The sequence below is a fragment of the Protobothrops mucrosquamatus genome, unplaced genomic scaffold, assembly GCF_001527695.2.
Source record: "Protobothrops mucrosquamatus isolate PMUCROS unplaced genomic scaffold, P.Mucros_1.0 scaffold7, whole genome shotgun sequence".
Taxonomy (NCBI): Eukaryota; Metazoa; Chordata; class Lepidosauria; order Squamata; family Viperidae; genus Protobothrops; species Protobothrops mucrosquamatus.
The window spans coordinates 3,350,689-3,374,807 of NW_015386394.1; the positions used below are offsets into that span (position 1 = coordinate 3,350,689).

The following is a 24,119-nucleotide window of genomic DNA, read 5'->3' on the forward strand; positions in this document are numbered from 1 at the left end:
AAAAGAAACCAGCATGGCTGCATAAAGAACTCTCTGATCAATTGAAAGATAAAAAGGACAAGTATAGAAAGTGGAAAGAGGGACACATAACTAAGTCAGAATATCAGCAAATAGCCCGAGCCTGCAAAGACGAAGTGAGGAAAGCTAAGGCTCAAAATGAACTAAGGCTTGCAACCAAAGTCAAAAATAACAAAAAAAGAGCTTCTTTCAACATGTAAAAAACAAGAAAAAAGTGAAGGAAACGATTGGACCATTAGTGGGTGAAAGTGGCAAGAAGGTGACAAGCAACAGGGAGAAAGCAGAACTATTTAACTCGTTTTTCGCATCTGTCTTTACACAAAGGGAAAAAACAGACCAACCTATCAAAAATAGTGCCATAAAACACAAAATAGAAGTACAAGTTAAGATAGGCAAGAAAATGGTAAGTGAACACCTGTCCAGCCTAGACGAGTTCAAATCACCAGGACCAGATGGATTATACCCCAAGGTTCTTAAGGAACTGGCAGATGTGATCTCAGAACCACTGAACTATATTTTTCAAAGATCCTGGAGCACAGGGGAACTTCCAGAGGACTGGAAAAGAGCTGATGTAGTTCCCATCTTCAAAAAAGGAAAAAAAAGGACCCAGGAAATTACAGACCTATCAGCCTGACCTCAATACCTGGGAAGATCCTGGAAAAGATAATCAAACAACGAATCAACAAACACCTAGAGGCAAACAAAATCATTACTAAAAGCCAACATGGGTTTGTCAAAAACAGATCATGCCAGACAAATCTTATTGCATTCTTTGACCAAGTGACAAAATTAGTGGACCAGAGGAATGCTGTGGATATAATTTACTTGGACTTCAGTAAGGCATTTGACAAAGTAGACCACAACCTACTACTTGACAAGATAGAAAAATGTGGGATAGACAGCATCACCACCAGATGGATCCGTAGCTGGCTGCCCGGCCGTACCCAGCGTGTGGTCCTCAATGGAACCGCATCTACATGGAGGGAAGTGTATAGTGGGGTGCCCCAGGGCTCTGTTCTGGACCCAGTGCTCTTCAACATCTTCATCAACGATCTGGACAAGGGGATAGATGGGGAACTCATCAAATTTGCAGACGACACCAAGCTGGCAGGAATAGCCAACACTGCAGAAGACAGGCTTAGGATACAGGAGGATCTGGACAGACTTGAACACTGGGCGCTATCTAACAAAATAAAATTCAATGGTGAAAAAAGTAAGGTTCTACATTTAGGCAAGAAAAACCAAATACACAGGTATAGTATAGGGGGTACCTTGCTCAATAGTAGTACCTGTGAGAGGGATCTTGGAGTCCTAGTGGACAATCATTTAAATATGAGCCAGCAGTGTGCTGCAGCTGCCAAAAAAGCCAACACAGTGCTAGGCTGCATTAACAGAGGGGTAGAATCAAGATCACGTGAAGTATTAATACCACTTTACAATGCCTTGGTAAGGCCACACTTGGAATACTGCATCCAGTTTTGGTCACCATGATGTAAAAAAGATGTTGAGACTCTAGAAAGAGTACAGAGAAGAGCAACAAAGATGATTAGGGGACTGGAGGCTAAAACATATAAGGAACGGTTGCTGGAATTGGGTATGTCTAGTTTAATGAAGAGAAGGACGAGGGGGGACATGATAGTGTTCCAATATCTCAGGGGCTGCCACAAAGAAGAGGGAGTCAAGCTATTTTCCAAAGCACCCGAAGGCAGGACAAGAAGCAACGGGTGGAAAATAACCAAAGAGAGAAGCAACCTAGAACTAAGGAGAAACTTCCTGACAGTTAGAACAATTAACCAGTGGAACAACCTGCCTCCAGAAGCGGTGAATGCTCCAACACTGGAGGTTTTTAAGAAGAAACTGGACAGCCATTTGTCTGAAATGGTGTAGGGTTTCCTCCCTGAGCAGGGGGTTGGACTAGATGACCTCCAAGGTCCCTTCCAACTTTACCATTATTATTATTATTATTATTATTAAGTGTGTATGTGTTTTTGTAGGTGTATGATTATAAAACAATTAAGATAGTGTTTATTTAAATTATGAATGTGGCCTTTATATGCAGCTGGGAAGTATACTGTAGAGGAGTTGAATGTTGTGGAAGTTTAGAGAAATATCTTAGACAGGAGGGAAAAATGATACATAATGTTTGTTTGCCAAAGGCTGTTCATTGATACATACAGCAGTTCTGTCTATATATGAATAGCATTGCCTTTTTATTTGTATTCTTGTTTCATCGTTCATTAATACAATGAATTACCTTTTTGTGCTTCTGTTTATGGTATTCTGAAGTTTATCCCATTGTGATTTCTACTAGCATAACTGGAAACTGCTTTATCCTTAAAGAAAAATTTGTTTTGATCCATATATGCTGAGAAGGCATGATCTAACCATTAGTTTTGGAATGGTATCTAAATAAATCTAAACATTTTCTTTTCTTAGTTTATTTGCAAAAATAATTTCCCCTCCCCTTGGCTTTCAAATTTTCATATGTAAATATATTTCCATAAGTTACCTGTATAATAGCGACAGCTGCAAATCACCCTTCTTCCTTCCCCAGTTGCCATGAAGAATCAGGGAGAGAAATCAATGGAGTCTGAAAATAATGATGAATTAAGGAGGCTGAAAATAATGATGAATTAAGCAAGGAGAGAAAGCCAGTTTTATGCAATGGCTAAAGGCACTGGACAGGAAACTGAAAAACTGTCTGAGTTCTAGTCTTCCCTTAGGCGTGAAAGACATATGTGTGACTTTGGACCAATCACTCTCTATGAAGAAGAAGGCAATGTCAAAGCACTTCTAAAAATGTTGGCAACAAACTGCTTGAATTGGACTAGGCAATCACCAGGAGAAAAAATTGTCTCAAAGGTTTCCCCTCACCCCCAACCCCCCCCCCCAGACATGAGAAAATGGAATGAGGAGGGATTTGAAGAAAAGTATAAATATGGAAGTTGGGAGTACTGTTCTTTGATGTACTGGAAATGCTATGAAGCAGAACAATTGAATTCCTTTTGTGAACTGTGAACTTATTTGCAGTTATAGCTTAGACGCCTGGAATAATGGGTATATGATAACTTTCTGCTGCTTATATTTCTGCTAGCAAGAAAATGGAAAGGGGGAATTGAGATCTGTCCTCTGTACTAGATTTCCTTTTTGTCTCTTGCTTCACAGCTGTTGCAGTAACAATTTAAGTTTCCAGGATTGGTTCTGCTAAAATAATTTTGTCCGGATTTCTTACGAAGTATGCCATTCTTTTACATGCACAGGCTCCTGATCTGTTTTAGTCTAATTGCTAATGTTACTGCTTGGATATCTGTTTTTTATTTGAGAAGCCAAGAAAAAACGTAAAAATTATGAAAAAATGGAAGTTTCATTAGGTTGCTAGAAAATCAATGGCAGCTGACTAAAGACAGCTTGTTTTGTATTGAGTTTATTGTTCAATGGCCTAAAGTTCAGTTAGGCCGAATTTGGATTTAAATAGTGACTTCTATAATCCAGGGCCCACTATGTGGGTTATTTGAATATTAGCTGTATATATGAGTGTGTTTGTAACCATTTTTTTGAAAAATAAAAGTTAATGTCTTTATCAGTTACCCTGTTTTTCTTCCTTGCTGTTTTTATAGATAGGTTACATGCAAGAAATGTAAAGTTTGAGATATCAATATGTTTATGGCACTGAATTAATTAAATCAAATAGAAAATGAAATTCAGACAAGAACAGTTTTTATTTCAAATTTGCTGCATTTAATGGGAGAAGGTACTTCTGCTTTAGACTGCAAATAATTTTAAAAGAAAGGTCCTGGTATTGGCATTAATTGTGCTAAGGAAATATGATACAATGCCTCAATAATTGGTGGCTTTGGAACTTTTCAGAAGAACTCTAAAAGGATATTAGGTAACTCGCTTTCATAGATTCCCAGTAATAATTACACTTTTCCAGGCAGTTAATTGTCCTGATTAATTCAAGATATGCTCCCAGCTTTATGCACCCTGAATAAACATTAGAAATGTGTGTATTGGTTCTTCTGTATCTCCTTTAATTTTGAGCACAACAGATAAATGGACATACTGGTGATTTTGAAGCATGAACCTATTTATGTTTTTGGGATAACATAAATTTTTGGTAGAAGATTTTCTTTGGCTTTTCACCACATGGTTGATTATTAATTGGTGCATAAACTTGGCATTATATCATCTGGTATAAAAATGGTTTTATGACTTGGATGGTTTATTTATATATTATTTTATTGACTTAATTTCTGTAGGCACCTATCTCAGCAAGTAAGTCTGGGCAGCATACATCCTAAAATGTTAAAACTATTAAAACAATTACTCATTATCTTAGATTTTTTTTAACTTAGAATATTATAGTATGTATTGCAGTAACCTTACAGCTAGTATTAGCAAATAATCACCCATTTAACATTTTTAACATTTAGGCATTACTAGCATTGTATAATTATAATATTTCTCCCCTATAGTAGCCAGGAATAGAAGTAGAATGAAGATATCTGTCACATTGAAAAGATCTAGTAGAAATATTAAGAAGATGGAAAACAGACTCCTCGTTATCATTTTGGCAATAGCTATAACATTCACATTATAGTATATCAAATTTGACCCAATTGTAGTTTGAGCAGGGGGAGTGACTTGGATTTAAAATGGCAGTTTTTACATGTTCATGTCATTTATGGGGCAGGGTTAATTCCTCACAATCTCTTCATATTGTAGAACTCCTTAAGAGAGCTTAAAAATAGTGTTTTCATGCTTCCCTAATCTAAAAGTATATTTGATTTGGTTATATAATATTGTATATTAAATACATTGCAATACATGTGTTCTGGTTTTATATATACAAAACAGTGTAGTTTATTCTGAATTGGAATTGAGGACCCTTTTTCATTTGAGATATTGGAGCTATAACATTCTGTTTTAAAACATTAAGACTTGGTTTGGGAAGGTTCTTTAAGCTAGAAATGCTTGCTATTGAGAGTATGGGTGAAAAGCAAATGAATTGTTAGATAGATGTTTAAGATAGACACTGTATTTTTCCCCCCTCAAAAGGATGATTACCTTCATTTTCTTTTCAAGAGTATGATTTTTGTAGATTATACTTCAATGTCTATTAGTTGCCACAGTTCATTTTTCTGTTTTCTGTCTCCCTGATTTTTTTTTTTTAGTATTTGAGGGTGTCCCAATGACATCTGCTTGGAACCAATTTTGACTAGAACAATTTGTAAGTCCTGTTAAAAAAAGATAAATACATATTGAAGTCAACTATTTCCTTAGAACAAAAAATTAAAACAGTGGAGGTTGTTATTCAGTGAATAGAGACTAATTCTTGACAAAATAAAGAGATTTTCATAGTCCAAGAAAGCAAAAGGTAGCCCATAGAAAGAGGGAGCTAAATTTCTACTGTTTCACTATTTTGTACCAGGATATAGAGATTATTCATTCCTAAAACCTAATGATACTACACTGAAAAAGCTCACAGGCATTTTTTTACTGGTTTAGATACAAAGTTGTGATGCTTGGTTTTGGGCATTCTTGGGTAAATTGAATCAAACATACTTTATATTTGTTGTAAAACATACATTTTAAGATAGGATGAGTTAGCAAGAAAATTGGAAATAGTAATGGGAAAATAATTGAAAGATAAGGAATAGAAATAGAAGATACTGGGGGGAAGGTAGAAGCTAATTAGAAGGGGCGTTGTCTTACCTGAACGGCTTTTCTTAGCATGGAGACGTAGAATCCACCAATGGGTTAACTCTGCTTTCCTGCCCAATAGACCGGGTCAGCTAACTTGTCACGCTCGTCCAGGGGTAGCCACTCCTCCATTCTTGATGAAGGCGAAGCAGCTGACTACAATTCGACGTGATGGCTCCCGGTTTTCTAATATGAGCTTTATTTTAAGGGTGGGAGTGGATTCTACGTCTCTGTGCTGAGAAAAGGCGTTCAGGTGAGACAACGCCCCTTCTCCAGCACTGGAGACATAGAATCCACCAATGGGACATACCAAAACCTCACTGTCCCAATGGGTGGGAAACAGAAGAGGGCAAAGTTGTGTTTGTGGAGATCACCTGTTGCAGGACCTTCCTTCCGAAGGAGGTGTCCGCGGAGGCGAAACAGTCTATCTTGTAATGTCGGATGAAAGGGGAGGGCGAAGACCATGTCGCCACCCTGCAAACCTCCTTGATAGAGGCCTGTGTGGCCCACGCCGCGGAAGTTGCAGCGCTGCAAGTTGAATGCGCTGTGATTTGTCCTGGTGTTGGTAGAGAAAGCGATTGGTACACTTCCGCAATACAAAGTTTGATCCACCTGCCTATGGTTGAGGCGGACACCTTCTGTCCACTAGAGGTGTGGTGAAAGGAAACGAAGAGAGCTTCTGATTTGCGTAAGGGTGCCGTTCGTCTGATATAATGACGTAGTGCCCTCCGGACATCCAGTGTGTGCCACTGTTGTTCCAGGGCATGAGATGGGTTGGCACAGAAGTCCGGTAGGACTATCTCTTGGGCCCTATGGAACAGGGTGTTAACCTTGGGGATAAAGGTTGGGTCCAATCAGAGGACCACCCGTCCCAATGGAAGGTGCAGAGGTCCTCCCTGACTGACAGGGCCGCGAGCTCGGAAATGCGTCTGGCCGAGGTTATGGCAACCAGAAAGGTAACCTTGAGGGACAGGGCCCTCAGAGTGCAAGACTTGATGGGTTCGAATGGTGCCTTGGTGAGAGCCCGAAGGACCCGTGGTAGTTCCCATGAGGGATATCTGTGGACCACGGGTGGCTTTGCCTGGGATGCGCTCTTTAGGAAGGCGCGAATCCTGGGGTGCTGTGCCAAGGGAACTGCATTGGCGCAGGTGAGTAGAGTGGCTAACGCCGCTACCTGCCTGCGAATGGTATTTGGTGCTAGGCCCCTGTCCAGGCCATCGAGCAAGTATTCTAGTATATTCGGAACTGTTAGGCCCGAGACATCGAGTGTCCGCTTCTCACACCAGTTGCAGACATTTCTCTTATGTGGAGTCATAAATGCGGTTGGTTGTCGGTCGGCGGGATGCCTGGATCATGGAGATTACTCTTGGCGAGTACGACTCCCCGCTCAAGATTTGGCGTTCAAGTGCCAGGCGGCTAACTGCAGCCATTGGGGTTCTGGGTGTTGTAGATCCCCTTGGCTGAGTGACACCTGGTCCGGGGGTATCCTCCATGGTGGGGACCCGGAGAGATTCACCAGGTCCGTGAACCACGGTCTTTGTGGCCAGTGTGGGGCTACGAGTATGATCTCCGCTCGTTCCTGCAGTGTCTTGCGGATGGTTGCCGGGATCAGCGGAAGAGGAGGAAACGCTTAAAGTAGCCCCCTTGGCCATGGGCAACGTAGGGCATCTGTTTCCTCCGCCCCCGACAATGGGAACCTTGAAAAGAACCTTGGGAGTTGGGCATTCATCGAGGATGCAACAAGTCTACGACTGGTCGCCCGAACCTCTGTGTTACCTCCACGAATAAGTCCATTCGGCGTGATCCAAGGTCGACCTGCTTAGGAAAACCGCTTGTCTGTTTGCCTCCCCCGAGATATGCTCGGCCCTGATGGAGGCGAGGTTTTTCTCCGCCCAATCTCCCAGTGCTTGGGCCTCTGTCATGAGAGCTCTGGCTTGGGTTCCCCCCTGCCTGTTCATGTGTGCCTTTGCGGACACGTCTGTGAGAACTAGTATGTGTTTGTTCTATCCCAGCCTATAGCCGTCCTTGTTAAAAGCACAAGGACCAAACCCCTGTTGATAAAATAGGATGGAGACTTAAAACAAAACAAACCCCTTTTAATATAGGTGACAAACCTGCCAAATAGTCCAGAAACAAAAGCAGCAAAACACAATCGAAATGGAGGAAATTGTCCACATGAAACACGATGCAAACAGAAAAGTAGTCACCGGCAAGACGAACAGAACACGATCCCATGAAGTACTTTGCAACGGTTGCCTTCAGCAACCAGCACCGCCCACACCTCCTCTTTTTATACAACAGTCCCAAGGCGTTGCCTCTCAGTGCCTTCTCCTTTTTCCCTGGAGTTGTCGTATTGACTGCTGGTGATCTGCTCTCGCTAATTGCCGGCGTGTACGAGCATCAATCAGCATGTCCATCAGGTGTGAGTCCTCCGAGTCTGACTCATTCTCCTCACACAGCTGAGCATCAGGAACACGACTGGAGGGCCCAGGCTCTTCATCAAACCGTGAGTCTTGTTTCATCAGAGCCTCCCTCTGACCCTGATGGCCCTTCAAATGCCTCCTCCACCTCCTCAGATTCCCCAGACTCAGCTGTTGGGAACACAGGCTGGCACGGAATCACGACACTATCCCGCATCGCAGGGCCCTTCCCCCGGGTCTGCCGATCTGGATGCGGTCGGGATGGGAATTGGTCATGAAAGGCGGTCACCAAGGCAGGAGCATGAACGGTGGTCGCATCCTCCCAGATGAACTCCTCCAGTCCATAGCCTTTCCATTCAATCAGGTACTGGAAGCGGCCTTTCATCCAACGGGAGTCCCGAATGCTGGCAACCTCGTACTCGGGAGCACTGTCTCCATCACGTTCCAGTGGGGGAGGTTCGGCTCGGCGGAGTGGACACGCCTGTTGCTCAGGGACCAACAGAGATCGGTGAAAGACCGGATGTACCCGCAGGGAACGTGGCAGAGTTAAGCGATAGGCGACTGGATTGATAACAGCCTTGATTGGGAACGGTCCTACAAATCGGTGGTCTAATTTCTTGGCTGGCCGGGTTGACGGTAGGTTCCTGGTGGACAGCCATACCCGATCTCCCACTGTTAGTGGAGGCGTATCCTGCTTCGACCGATCAGCAAACCTTTTGTAGTCAGCCTTGGCCTTCTCTAACTGTCGCTGCACCAATCGATGGATCGCCTGTAACTCTGCCATTTAGTCGTTCGCTGGTGGTACCGGTACGTCTAGTGGGGAAAGAGGGAAAAACCGAGGGTGATAGCCCACATTGGCTAAGAATGGTGTCATCTGCGTGGAGGTGTGCTGTGAGTTATTGAACACAAACTCAGCCACTGCCAGATCTCAGAACCACTGAACTATATTTTTCAAAGATCCTGGAGCACAGGGGAACTACCAGAGGACTGGAAAAGAGCTGATGTAGTTCCCCTCTACAAAAAAGGGAAAAAAATGGACCCAGGAAATTACAGACCTATCAGCCTGACCTCAATACCTGGGAAGATCCTGGAAAATCAAACAACAAATCAACGAACACCTAAAGGCAAACAAAGTCATTACTTAAAAGCCAACATGGGTTTGTCAAAAATAGATCATGCCAGACCAATCTTATTGCATTCTTTGACCAAGTGACAAAATTAGTGGATCAGAGGAATGCTGTGGACATAATTTACTTGGACTTCAGTAAGGCATTTGATAAAGTAGATCACAACCTACTACTTGACAAGATAGAAAAATGTGGGGTAGAAAGCACCACCACCAGATGGATCCGTAGCTGTCTGACCGGCCGTACTCAGTGTGTGGTCCTGAATGGAACCGCATCTACATGGAGGGAAGTGTGTAGTGGGGTGCCCCAGGGCTCTGTTCTGGACCCAGTGCTCTTCAATATCTATATAAACAATTTGGACGAGGGGATAGATGGAGAACTCATCAAATTTGCAGACGACACCAAGCTGGCAGGAATAGCCAACACTCCAGAAGACAGGCTTAAGATACAGAAGGATCTGAATAGACTTGAACACTGGGCGCTATCTAACAAAATAAAATTCAATGGTGAAAAAAGCAAGGTTTTACATTTAGGCAAGAAAAACCAAATGTACAGGTATAGTATAGGGGGTACCTTGCTCAATAGTAGTAACTGTGAGAGGGACCTCGGAGTCCTAGTGGACAATCACCTAAATATGAGCCAGCAGTGTGCTGCAGCTGCCAAAAAAGCCAACACAGTGCTAGGCTGCATTAACAGAGGGGTAGAATCAAGATCACGTGAAATATTAATACCACTTTACAATGCCTTGGTAAGGCCACACTTTTAATACTGCATCCAGTTTTGGTCACCGCGATGTAAAAAAGATGTTGAGATTCTAGAAAAAGTACAGAGAAGAGCAACAAAGATGATTAGGGGACTGGAGGCTAAAACATATAAGGAATGGTTGCTGGAATTGGGTATGTCTAGTTTAATGAAGAGAAGGACGAGGGGGGACATGATAGCAGTGTTCCAATATCTTGGGCTGCCACAAAGAAGAGGGTGTCAAGCTATTTTCCAAGGCACCTGAAGGCAGGACGAGAAGCAACGGATGGAAACTAAGCAAGGAGAGAAGCAACCTAGAACTAAGGAGAAACTTCCTGACAGTTAGAACAATTAACCAGTGGAACAACCTGCCTCCAGAAGCGGTGAATGCTCCAACACTGGAGATTTTTAAGAAGAGATTATCATCATCATCATCATCATCATCATCATCATCGTCCTTGGATCTACTTAATTGTCTGTTGTGCCTTAATCATAGGAATATCTTTTTTATTTCTTTGTAAACTCCTTGTAGTTTTAATTGCTCATTGGTAATAACCTTGATCATCTAATATTAGTTAATAAGCAGCTAATTTTCTCCAAATTGCTGTTATAAGATGTCTCTTTTTGTGCAACATACATACACCATTTTGGCACTGTCATAACTCATAGAAGGATGATATGCAGATAATAACATAAGCTATAACAATCCTTCCAGTTGCTTCATTTATTAGCAGATTGATATCTTATGCATCCATGAAAATTGAATGCTATACAAAAGAACATAAGGCTGATTGCTGAAAGTGGTACAAAATGTAGCACACTACATACAGTATGTGATTTCAGTGATAAGGATTGAGATTTTATGAAAGCTGAATTTTTGATAGAAAATATATTAATAGAACAATATGTTTATTGTATTTTAAGTGTACAGGGCTATTTTTTAATAAATTAAAGTTTGAGATTAATAAATTATAAATATTCTGTGATGGATATAAATACCTTGAATTGCTATTGAATGCTCATAATTTATTCAGAAACCAAAAATGAAGGAAACCTAGAAAGAGGAATAACTAGAACTGCTTCCTTAAATATTTATTGGCCAATTCAGATTAAGATTAGACACAATTCTACTTTATTTATTTCTTTTGCAGACATTATCCAAAGCAGTCCTTCACTATGGTGGCTGACACTCCAGAGAATCTGCGCCTTAAGCAGCAGAGTGAACTTCAGAGTCAGGTAAGGCTGCAGGTTGCTGTTAGCACTTGCATTCTACCAAGCCATACTCAAAGAAGACTTTAATAAAGAAGTCAATATTTTAAAAAGAGGACAAGGCTTGATGCTTAAAAATCAGAGCTGCTTTATTTTTCTCATATTACCAGAAGAAAAAAATATTTCAGAAATGAAGTAAAATATAAGCTGTCAACTCTACAAGCATATAACACTTATGATACAACACATGAAGGATAGTATTAAAACTAGCTCAGGAATCTAGAACATGAAAGTACAGTTTTGAAAGTCCTTATATACCTACTAAGAGTGGGAAGGATGAATCAAGGTATAAACATGGCAGATAGTTTAAGTTATGAAGAAGTAGGGTGATGTGTGCAGAGATAAAATAGCATGGAGTAATAGGATTGAGAAGATTCTCAACCTGAAAGAGGAAATCCACTATTCAGTGTTGAGGACTTTAGCTTGTGGATTCTCAAGAGTAGCAATAGTGGAAGCTCTGGCTCCATTAGTGCTTTGCCTCAGTCTCATTTATAAATGTGTAGAGTCATGCCATGTTGCACAGAGCAAAACTAGATAAAGAACTGTAAAACGTTTTGCATATTAGGAATGCAAAGTATGCATTTGAATGCAGAAATAAATTCCTTATAGTGTTAATAAAATCCAATTTTATTCCTAAATCATCATACAAGATTTATCTGGATGTTGTTCAGTACTAGGCTTAGTTAGCCAAACCATCTGTATTTATATTCTTTTGCAATAAAGATAAGAATGCATGTTAAAATCTGCATATCAAACAAGAAATAGTCTGGTTACATTTAAAGGCTAGCAGAGTACAGTAGCCCTCAACTTACGATCACCATTGGGAATAAAATGGAAATTTTGTCATAGTTGGGTGCAGTTATAAAGTGTGACCAGACCTGATTTTACAACTGTTTTTACTATGTTCATAAGGGAATCACATGATCATTAAATGACTCCAGCTTCCCCAATTGACTGTTTTTGTTGAAAACCAAACGGGAAAGTCATATATCGTGATCATGTGACTGCAGGATGTTGCAACTAGTTGGAAATGCAAGCCAGTTGCCAGGTGCTTGAATTGTGTTCATGTGACATGTGACATTGGGAGTGCAGCAGTTATAAGTGTGAGGATGGGTCAGTGATGGCGAACCTTTTACAGACCGAGTGCCCAAAAACTGCCCCCCCGCTCCGCCTCCCACCCTGCCTGCTCCACCCCTGCCCACCCCCTGCCCCGCCCACCCACAGGGCCACGCACCGCCTCCATGGCCCACTGCAGCAGATCACCCAGGCAGCCCTGCAGTGCCATGGCAGCCACGCCCTCCACCCACACCCCACAGCATCATCTGCATGCTATGGGACGTGAGGGTGAAGTCTTGTCCCTGCTGCCCGGCTATGTCCTTGGCTGTGCTGCTCTATGCGGGCCGTGCCCAGGGGCAACTCTCCTCCAGGGGAGCTGCTGGTGAGGAGGGGGCCACGGGGGGAGGTGGGGCTGGGGCAACGGTGCGCTTGCCCACAGAGAGGGCTCCGAGTGCCGCCTCTGGCATGCCTTTGGCATGCCACTACTGGGATAGGTTATAAATCACTTTTTCCTAGGACATTGTAACTTTAAATGAGCGGTCATAAGCCAAGGACTACCTGTATTCCGCTTATAAAATTTACTGCATATATTGGGTAAATTATTGTCTTTCATTGTTAGATGCAGGTAGCTGCCTCATGCTGAACTAACTGCCAATATAGTTAATTTTCCCCTCTAAACCTCCCACTTAAAGATCATATTATAAACTGCTGTGTTCTATGTGCTAGGAAGGTTTCTCATAAAACCTTCATTTCTTCATTTATGGTGTGCTAACAGTGAGAGAACTTTGTTTAGTGAGGAAGAGGAAGCAGCTATAAAGCAAATAGATTTGATAGAGATTTCTTTTTCAGCGAGTGGATCCCTGCAGCAATGGAAGAATATTTTACAAGCTCTAACAACACACTACATCTCTAAAGTTCTTTATATAGGTTATAATTACTTCACTTTTTGTCTTTTTTGATCAAGCCTCAATAATTTTGCCATTAATAACTTTCTCTGATTTAAAAGAACGTTTAGAAGTAGCTGACCATAGAACTTGTAATTATAGGCTTGTTAATATACATTATCCTATATGCATTTCTTGCTCTGTTTTTATAGTGTCCCTTTCATATAAAACTTCCTTATTTTTCCCCTTGTTTCCCTATTCCCTTTGTTCTAAATGTAAATCCAGACGTAAGCTGAAACTTGGTGAATGATTAGACAAAGTCATTGATGCTCTAAGCTCCTGATTATGATTTAAAATTTTGAGCGCATGCTAGTAGATGTTCTCTACCAGCAAAAATTCTTGGATGCGGGTAATTGCAAGTCAGAAAACAACTGACTTTATTAAAAAGCTTTATTAAAAAGCTTCCCTGATGCTCCCTATTATCCCTAGCTTGCTTTTGGTTATTTTTTTCTCCAAGGTATGTGGATAACCTTCTGAACAAAGCATTGAGATCCAGTCATCCAATATTCTTATTTTTGAAGTATACAATAAATATGTGGGACATGAAGACAGATCAGAACAATGAGTAAAGTCCACTTTCTATTACTTATCCCTGTGCTAGCTAAATAAATATGGTTTTATTCAGTTCAGTTATGTTATTTATCAATTATTTCTCTCCAGTTCTTCCTCTTTAAACCTGCCTTCTAATTATATTTGATACTCCATATTCTGTTTATTTTGTTTTATAGCTGGATTTCATGTCCCACAAGCCCTGTTGTTAATGAAATGTTGATTTAACCCTGGGAGAGGACTGAGTACATGCTCTTGATCATTGTTTGCAAATTCATGGAAATATTTTTAGTTTTCATAAGTGCTCTGCTCTTGACATGTTAAACCTCATATAGATCTGCTTTCAGGAAAGAGGCTGAACTTTAAGTTTCTGTAGCTGAGTGTCCTCACTGCGGATCCAGGGTATGAGCATTATGACAAGTAACTATATTTTTCTGGGGATGCCTTTATTACAGAAGCTATTATATATATTGCCATAAATTAAATTGTAGGAGAGAAATAACTGAGAAATAGTTCTCTTTTATCTTTCCTATACTGTTGCTGTGTAGTATCTGACAGACTAATGAGAAGCGAAATACCTTTGTTCAAATATGATTTGTGTACTACCTGATTTGATCATTGCCCAATGCTGGTTTTTCATTGGAAGATTAATGTGATTCACTGTTATCTTAAAATAACTGATTTTTACTTCCATTTCCTCTGTTCAATTGTGGTGGCTGGAGAAATTAATAATTCAATAAAGTGTTAAGGTATCTTGGAGGAGATCATTGCAGAGCACAGCAACATTCTCTTTATGTGATCATACCAAAGCTTAGTGAGGATAGTTGAATGTGCCTATTTATTTTGTATTTAAGTACCGGTATTTACATTGTTAGCAAATTCATTACAACTTTTCCTCCTAAAAACAGAAATATGAAATCCCATAAAATAATTCACATTAGCTCCCACTAACCTTACCCCTCACTAATAAGGGCATTAGTAAAAGACTGCTTTTGTTTTATTTTTGTGCTTTTATTTTCCATTGCTATACTCAGCCAGTTTTTCATAGCCGCTTCTCATATTTTCATTTGGTCTGTAAGGTAGATGCTAAATGGCTTTTTCTTTCACAATGCTTTGTTATATTTGTAGATTGTTTTGAATTTGGAAATACATAATATACAAATGATATGTAGTACAAATGGTTGAGTTCAAGTAACAATACAGTGAGGGGAAAAATTATTTGATCCCCAGCTGATTTTGTACGTTTGCCCACTGACAAAGAAATGCTGAGTCTATAAAATTTTAATGGTAGGTTTATTTTAACAGTGAGAGACAGAATAATAACAAAAAATCCAGAAAACCATATTTCAAAAAAGTTATAAATTGATTTGCATTTTAATGAGTGAAATAAGTATTTGATCCCCTATCAATCAGCAAGATTTCTGGCTCCCAGATGTCTTTTATACAGGCAACGAACTGAGATTAGGAGCACTCTCTTAAAGGGAGTCCTCCTAATCTCAGCTTGTTACCTGTATAAAAAACACCTGTCCACAGAAGCAATCAATCAATCAATCAGATTCCAAACTCTCCACCATGACCAAGACCAAACAGCTGTCCAAGGATGTCAGGGACAAGATTGTAGACCTACACAAGGCTGGAATGGGCTACAAGACTATTGCCAAGCAGCTTGGTGAGAAGGTGACAACAGTTTGTGCAATTATTCACAAATGGAAGAAACACAAAATAACTATCAGTCTCCCTCGGTCTGGGGCTCCATGCAAGATCTCACCTCATGGAGTTTCAATGATCATGAGAACGGTGAGGAATCAGCCCAGAACTACACGGGAGGATCTTGTCAATGATCTCAAGGCAGCTGCGACCATAGTCACCAAGAAAACAATGGGTAACATACTACGCCATGAAGGACTGAAATACTGCAGCACCCACAAGCTCTCCCTACTCAAGAAAGCACATGTACAGGCCTGTCTGAAGTTTGCCAATGGACATCAGAATGATTCAGAGGAGAACTGGGTGAAAGTATTCTGGTCAGATGAGACCAAAATCGAGCTCTTTGGCATCAACTCAACTTGCCCTGTTTGGAGGAGAAGGAATGTTGCCTATGACCCCAAGAACACCATCCCCACCATCAAACATGGAGGTGGAAACATTATGCTTTGGGAGTTTTTTTTTCTGCTAAGGGGACAGGACAACTTCACCGTATCAAAGGGATGATGGACGGGGCCATGTACCGTCAAATCTTGGGTGAGAATCTCCTTCTCTCAGCCAGGGCATTGAAAATGGGTCGTGGATGGGTATTCCAGCAGGACAGTGACCCAAAACACACGACCAAGGCAACAAAGGAGTGGCTCAAGAAGAAGCACATTAAGGTCTTGGAGTGGCCTAGCCAGTCTCCAGACCTTAATCCCATAGAAACTCTGTGGAGGGAGCTACCAAACATCAGCCTCGAAACTTTAATGACTTGGAGAGGATTTGCAAAGAGGAGTGGGACAAAATCCCTCCTGAGAAGTATGCAAACCTGGTGGTCGACTACAAGAAACATCTGACCTCTGTGATTGCCAACAAGAGTTTTCCCACCAAATACTAAATCGTGTTTTGTGAAGGGGTCAAATACTTATTTCACTCATTAAAATGCAAATCAATTTATAACTTTTTTTGATATGCATTTTTCAGGATTTTTTTGTTGTTCTGTCCCTCACTGTTAAAATAAAATTATGGGCTGATCATTTCTTTTTCAGTGGACAAACTTACAAAATCAGCGGGGGATCAAATATTTTTTCCTTCACTGTATACCAAAGTAGCATCAATACCTGTATATTATCTCTGTGCTTGATTTGGTGCAAAAATTAGATATATTTTAATAAAAACTTCAGGATTTAAAACCAAGAGGGTTTAGAATCTAAATATTGGTTACATGTTATTCCATTTGGTAGCTACTGGACCTTTTCTCTAACAACATCTGGAACTGAAGTAATGATGCTGAGGGCTCCTACTACATACTTCTGACAGTTTTGCTTCTTTATTTTGAGTAGCTGAGAAGGCGTAACTAGTTCCGATAGCTTGCCAAAAACACACAATTATCTTCTGTGTAAGTAAACAAGTCCTCCAGCTGGATTAATTTTAACGCCTGCAGCCCACAGATGACTGTAAAATAAGAACGTTTATTTCCTGTGGTCTTGGTTTACTAATTGTGGAAAACTGCAGTTTGGGGGAAAGAAAATAGAAAATAATTTCAGGCTAAGCAGCACCTGAAACTTGAAAATTCTATATTTGTTCTTCTGTAAGTGAGGATGTCCAATTTTAAGCACCTATCCATTTTTGTAGCAGTATATTGTAGAAAGAATCCTACAGTAGTGCTTAAGGGTTTGTGAATCCTTTTGAATTTTCAGTATCTCTTCATAAATATGACCTAAGGCATGATATGTAACACACACAAGCCCTTAAACTAGATAAAGAGAACACAAATAAATGAGACAAAAACATTATACTTGTTCATTTGTTTATTGAGAAAAATGATCCAAAGCTATTTGTGTGTTGCAAAGGTATGTGAACTTCTAGGATTATTTGAAGGGGAAGTTAGAATCAGATGTTTCGATCATTGAGTTGATAATCAAGTATGAGTGTGGAAGATTTTGCCTTGAATTCTCAATAATCATTATCAAAGTCTGATCTTTACAACACAGTGTGTGGAAGTGTTTCTTGGCTTAAACTAAGGAGATTTCTCAGGACCTTCAAAAAAATCAATTATTGATGCTCGTAGGCTGTAAAAAGTTACAAAACTATATCCAAAGAACTTGGGGTCCACCAGTAAAATGGAAGCAATTCAATACCACTGGTATCCTCCCAGGAGCAGTCAATCAACCAACATCACATCAAGAGCAAAATACGTAATGCTCCAGGAGATCTCAAATGCCTAAGGTATTAAAGACCTCTCGTGTGTTGGCAAATGTCACAGAACACCGAACAATGGTATCCATGGCAGAGTTGCAAGGAGAAAACCACTACTCTCCAAAAAGAAATTGCTTCCCATTTACATTTTGCAAAAGTCCACATGGATAAATCAGAAAGCTATTGTAAGAATGTTCTGTGGATGGAGATCAAAAATAGATGATTTTGGCTTAAATAAAAAGTGTTACATTGGCGAAAGGCAACATTGCATTCCAGTAAAAGAACTTTATACCATCTGTGAAATACAGTGGTGGCAGAAACATGGTTTGGGCCTACATTGCTGCTTCTAGAGCAGGGATCCCCAACCCCCAGTCTATGGACCAGCAACCGGCCTGCACAAATAACCAAAGCCCCATCCGTGGGATGCGGTCAGCACACAAAACCACACCTACTCCAGTCCACGGAAAAACCTCTCCCCACATAACCGGTCCCTGATGCCCAAAAGATTGGGGACCTCTGTTCTAGAGTCTAGACCAAGACAGCTTGCCTTCACTGATAAAACTATGAATTCTGAATTGTACCAGCAGCAAAATGTCATGGTGTCTGTCCGTGAATTGAAGCTCAAAGAAAGTACATGATGCGGGCAGACAGAAACACGCAAGTCTATTTCTAAAAAAACGACTAAAGCAGAAGAAAGTTGATGTTTTAGAATAACCAAGTCGAAGTCCTGACTTCAGTCCTATAGACATGTTTTAGAAGGACCTTAAGTGGGCAAATCAAGCTAGGAAGCCCTCCAACATCCTTGGGATAAAATTATTTTTGGGGAGGTACTAGCTAAAATTCCTTCAAGCCAATATACCTAATATCAGCAGTTATCTGAAATGGTTATTGCTGCCAATTACTGAAAGTTCATATACTTTTAACTTAAACAAATATGTAGCTTTGATCAGTTTCCTCAATAAATCAATGAACATATGATGTAATGTTTTTCACTCATTTGTTTTATTCTGTTTAACTAGCTTTAGACTATATTCATGCAGAAGTATTGAAAATTGAAAAGGGTTCTCGAACTGTTAAGCACCACTATATATTGCTGATAGACCATCTTTCCTGCAAAATAAATTTGGAGTGATTTATTACATAATTATTCTCTGTGCAACCAAAACTCAGCCTGTAACATGATTTTTGTATTGAAGTACTTTTTAAAAATACAACCAAATGAACAATGCAAACATAGGTGAAATCACTACCTGACCATTCATTTTCTGTGATAGTTACCTGACAGTACAGAATCTGTAATTTAAGTCAGCTGGTCTTAATAGATGCATTTCAAGGAACAGTTAGTCTTTTTTATAGATGTTTTTATTCCACCATTATTATTTTACAAATAACTTAAGGCCAGTGTCACACACTCAAGCCTAACTCACCTCACAAAGTTGTTGCTGTGGGGAAAATAGAAGGAGGAAGGAATATTAGGTATATTCACCCTTTAAGTTATCTATAAAAATAATAAAGGTGGAATAATAAAAAAGATCTAAAAACAGATCTAAGTATTGGTTCCCATAAATGCATCCATTAACATCAGTGGACATTTAAATTCAATTACTGATACCATATCGGCAGGTAACTCCTAAAAAATAAGTGGTCTTAGCTAATGAAAATATTTTTAGCATGGCCTGTCTTTAAATGATGTGTTTATAAAGCATGACATCACATGACCACACCACTTAGCTTTGCCAAATAGCAGCAGTCCAGGCTTGGTCCATCCCAGCCCTGAGCCTGGTTTCTTCCAAAGAAAGGGACTGCCTTCCCTTAAACTCCCCCCAACTGCCCATCCTCCTGTGGTGCCCTTTTGGCTGCTGGCACCCTGCCTGATTGGGAGTGTGGCTCCGGGGCTGCTTGCCCTGCGGCATCTCAGGGGCTTCTTGGTGCGCTGTGGCTCTGAAGCCCTAAGCCATAGCATAGTGTGAAGCTGCAACCAGTCCTAGAAGCCCCACCCTTCCCAATCTGGCCCAGCAGCACAATGCAAATCCGCTGTTCCCACAATGTGGCGGGAAGCTGCCTCACTTTGGGAAATCCCAATGTCGTTGTCTAGCTGTTTTTGCCACCCTCTATTTCAAGGCTTCTGCTGTCCTATACTCTGCAATATTGAGTGAGTCCAGATATGGTTATAAATTCTACATTTTATTCTTCTTTTTTTTTTTAGCAAAACTTTGAATTAGAAAAGATTGGAGGCAATGGCCTATGTAACTAATTAAAACATGTGCCCAGTATGTGTTGTTTTGTTTCCTTTAGGGTTAGGCTAAATTGCAGGAAATTATTGTTTCCACCTTATTTTTTAAATTTGAATGATTTTTTTTCATATTATTAAGAATCATGTTTGCTTTTTAATGAAACTTAAGATGGTCTAAATCAGTGGTTCTCAACCTGTGGGTCGGGACCCCATTTGGGGTCGATCGACCATTTCACGGGGGTCGCCAAGCAAGGCTGTCCGCCATTTTTTTTGTCCGCCATTTTTTTCCCCTTTTCCGGCGGGTGCCATGGCCCTTGGGCTGGGCCAGCTGGTGGTCGGCCTGCTCCATCTCTGCCGCTTGCCAGCTACGCCTCGGCCGGCACAGGGGGCGGAACCACGCATGCGTGGCGCTCCCAGGCAGGGAAAGTCCTCGACTTACGACCGGTTGGGTAGTCCTCGACTTACGACCGGTTTAGTCCTCGACTTACGACCGGTTTAGTCCTCGACTTACGACCGGTTTAGTCCTCGACTTACGACCGGTTGGGGTCGCGGCATTAAAAAGGTTGAGAACCACTGGTCTAAATGCTGGATTGAATTTGCATGCTTGTTCCTGAGTATCCCATTTATTTTAAAATTGGAGTGAAAATTTGGGAATCCTGATTTAAAAAAATGGGAGGTTTGATAGACTTCCGCTGCTTTGTAACTGAAGCTGCTATGAAGAGAAGGAATGGGGGAGAGAATTCACTACATAATTGTTTGTTAGCTGGTGAATTGAATTACCTCACTGAGGGATTGATGGCTGCTGTCCCCACCCTTTTGACTTCCCCCAGTTAGTCCCATTTTTTCTTTTCAGCATTACACTCCCACCACCCTCGTTTTAACAGTTTATAATAGCCCACATTAAGCAGGACATGGGAAAGAGCTACCCAGCTTGCCTGACTCACTTATGTCTAGCCTTCTACAGCAAAAAAGTTGAGTCGATTCCAGCTGAGTGCCCATAAAAGGACAAAGAAAACTGAAAGTCAGCCTTGTCTATTTCCTCTGCTTGCTTGCAACAGACTTGTTGCTTCATCCTCGGCACCAGAGGAATGTCTCCCTTTTTCTATATAGTTTGCGTAACTTCAATAGGGATTACATTTGTTTGTTATTTTTTTCCTTCTATGATTAATATAGTAACTCACTTCCAATATGCTTTCATAATCTTGTCTGTAACAATAAAAATTGGGGAGATTTAAATTCCCATGTTAAAGCATGGGATAAAGGAAACAAGGATTCTGTAAGGGTTCGGTTGTTGTTAGTTGCAAAGTCGTGTCCGACCCATCGCAAAATTATGAAGGAGCAGAATGTCTTATGAAATACCTTCAGAAGACATTTCATTGATAATAACTCTCATTAATTAATGAGAGTAATAATTCTCTCTCGCACATTAACAACATCATATACCTGTTGTCAGTCACATCGTCATAATTTTTGTTTCCTACAAATATAAGTTTATGATTATAATGAAAGATGCATAAGAAATAATAAGAAATCTGCAGATAAGTGTAAAGAACCCAAAAGGTATATCTTTCTACTTTCCTGTTACTGGCTATTGCAATGACTTACAGGACAACCATACAAGTTGCTTATCTTGTATGGTAAACTAGATATACCTTAGGGCTATATCACTTAAATCCTTTCCCTTGCTAAACTTTAATGCCTTGATATACTTTGACTTAGAGAAGTGTCTGTTTTCTTTCCCTGGTTTGATGAAATCACTTAGCACTAAATTCTCTTCTGGCAGGCAGGTATTAAGTGTTGAATATAAGGGGTCACAGATCTGAAATTTTTGGAATATTTTTTCTGAGTGTTGTGTATCCCTTTCTACAAGAAAATTGGGAATAGAAGCCCCTATTGGGTTGAAACTCTGATAACTTTACAGATAGGAGATTAGTGAATATTGGTTAGAGGTGAATATATCTGGAGGAAAATAACTTATTTTAAGTATGTGTGGTTCAGGCTGATGGCAACAAAAGATTTACTGATAGAAAGACAACTTTGATTGTGCATCAGCATGTGGGTTTTTAAGTTTCCTAAAATTCCTCAGGAGTAGAACTGAAAACAGGAGTATAAAGAGAAATTTAATAAAACAATAGTGTGAACTGATGTATTGTGCAAATGATGAATGCTTGCAACATTTGATTTGCATATTTCTGAAAGTACTGCTGTCCCTATGTCAAATGATCGTAGTATTGCCCCTGTGTAAAATGACAAGTTTCAGATATTTTTAAACCAATCCAAAGATTTCATTTTTTCTGCTCTACCTGTCCTATCATGGGAACAGCTAAACTTACAATAACATGTTTAGAAACATACAATACTTTTCTGACATCTTTCACTAAGAAGTGTTCCCACTGGAGCTGCTTTGCATTGCCTCCAAACTCTAGATACCCTAATACAGGGCTTTTCAACCAGTGGTACGGGTACCACCTGTGGTACATTGGCACCTGGCAGGTGGTACGCGACCATCCTAGAAAAGTGGTAGCGGAGGAGGGGAATGAGCTGAACTGGTGGCAGCACCGCACAAGCCTGAGTGAGGGACGGCTGGAGCTGCAGGGCTATCAGGGCTCAGCGGAAGCGCAAGAATCAGCGCCAGGCTCCACCTGGAGCTGTGCACTCATCCTGGTGCTTTTGCTGAGCCCAGAAGAAGCACCGATCAGCTGGAATGTTGCAGCCTCTCCAGGGTCTTGTGATTTACATTCAGATGCTTGGCAACTGATTCATATTTATGACGGTCACAGTGTCCCAGAGTCATGTGAAGTGACCGACACCTGCTGCAACCACCCAGCAGACGGGGAATAAAAACCAAACACCCCCCACCCCACCCCCACTGCCAATCCTCAACAGAAATGCTCACAACAATGAAAATCTCAGACAGGAGGAAGAGCGCGGCCGGGCGGGCAGGCAGGTGCCTTGCTCGGCTGTGGCTTGGCGGGCACTTTTTTTTTCAGTGCTATTGTAACTTCAAACAGTCACTAAGTGAACTGTTGTAAGTCAAGGACTACCTGTACTTTATCACTTTTTTCCTTTTTTGGGGATCATCAAGTTTTTGACACCTTGCTAGGTGACTGGTGGTACTCGGATGCTGCAGTGGTGCAAAGGGTGAAAAGGTTGAAAAACCCTGCCCTAATATGTCCCAAAAGCTTCTTTACCTTTTGTTAAAATTGCTTTTTTGAGTTGGGTTTCTTAAACTTTTTTCCCTTCTATTCAGTCATGACCAATGGAGACTGCCTGAATAGGTCCTGTAGTTTTCTTGGCAGTTTTTCAGAAGTGGCTTGCCATTGCCTCCTTCTTACAGTTGAGCAAAAATGACTGGTCAAAGGCCAACCAGCTTGCTTCATGCCTAAGGCAGGAATAGAATTAATAGTCTTCCAGTTTCTAGTTTAATGCCTTAACCACTATACTAAACTGCTTCAAACTGGTATTAGTTGTCTGTATTGACATGCACTCTTGTCAGTTTCATAGTTTAGATTTAGAAAACTGCTTGCAGCTGTGAATGTCTTTTTGCTGTCTGAGAACAAGGCTCTCCTTCCCTCCCTCCCTTTGTTGACTCCACAGAGAGCAATAGCAAATCTGTTTACATTCATCAGAAAGTTGCTCTGAACACTGAGAATATTTTAGGTAAATAACTTTTAAGCTGGTATTCAGGTGTGTATGTTATGATTTTCTTGATATTTTGGACAGAGGTCTTCAGGAAAATCTACAACTCACCAGAAGTGAACCACTATTTACTTTAGAATATATATTATGCTAATATGGGGAAATTTTACAGGCATATATGGCATTCTAGCTTAGTTACTGATTAAGAAAGTTTTAAACTCAGCTTCTAGGGATATAGTGATTCTTTCCATGTGTGTGTATGAATTTCCTCTTCAAGCTGGATTGAGATAGATAGAGGTAAGGGAGATTTTAAACATATGAATCTATCTGAATATTGCAAAGTTATATCTGTCAAGAAACTTGGTTTTAACATCTCTGATCTCTGCAAATATAATTCAGTATGTCTCTTTAATTTGTCCAATTGCATTGTTAAATCAATTTTCAAAATGCATGCATGTAAAATTTTCTTCTACATGAATTGGTTGAAAGAAAGTAATTAACAAAATAGGTGCATTCAAGGCCAAGGGGAATTGAC

At 40.6% G+C, this 24,119-nt stretch overlaps 1 protein-coding gene across 1 annotated transcript in view; it reads left to right on the plus strand.

The window, feature by feature from the left end:
* LASP1 (LIM and SH3 protein 1) overlaps window positions 1-24,119 on the plus strand; it is a 47,966-nt gene that overhangs the window by 16,717 nt on the left and 7,130 nt on the right. The window contains exon 3 of the mRNA XM_015810198.1: window positions 11,161-11,245. Coding sequence (XP_015665684.1) covers window positions 11,161-11,245 — 85 coding nt within the window. The remainder of the gene's footprint in view (window positions 1-11,160; window positions 11,246-24,119) is intronic.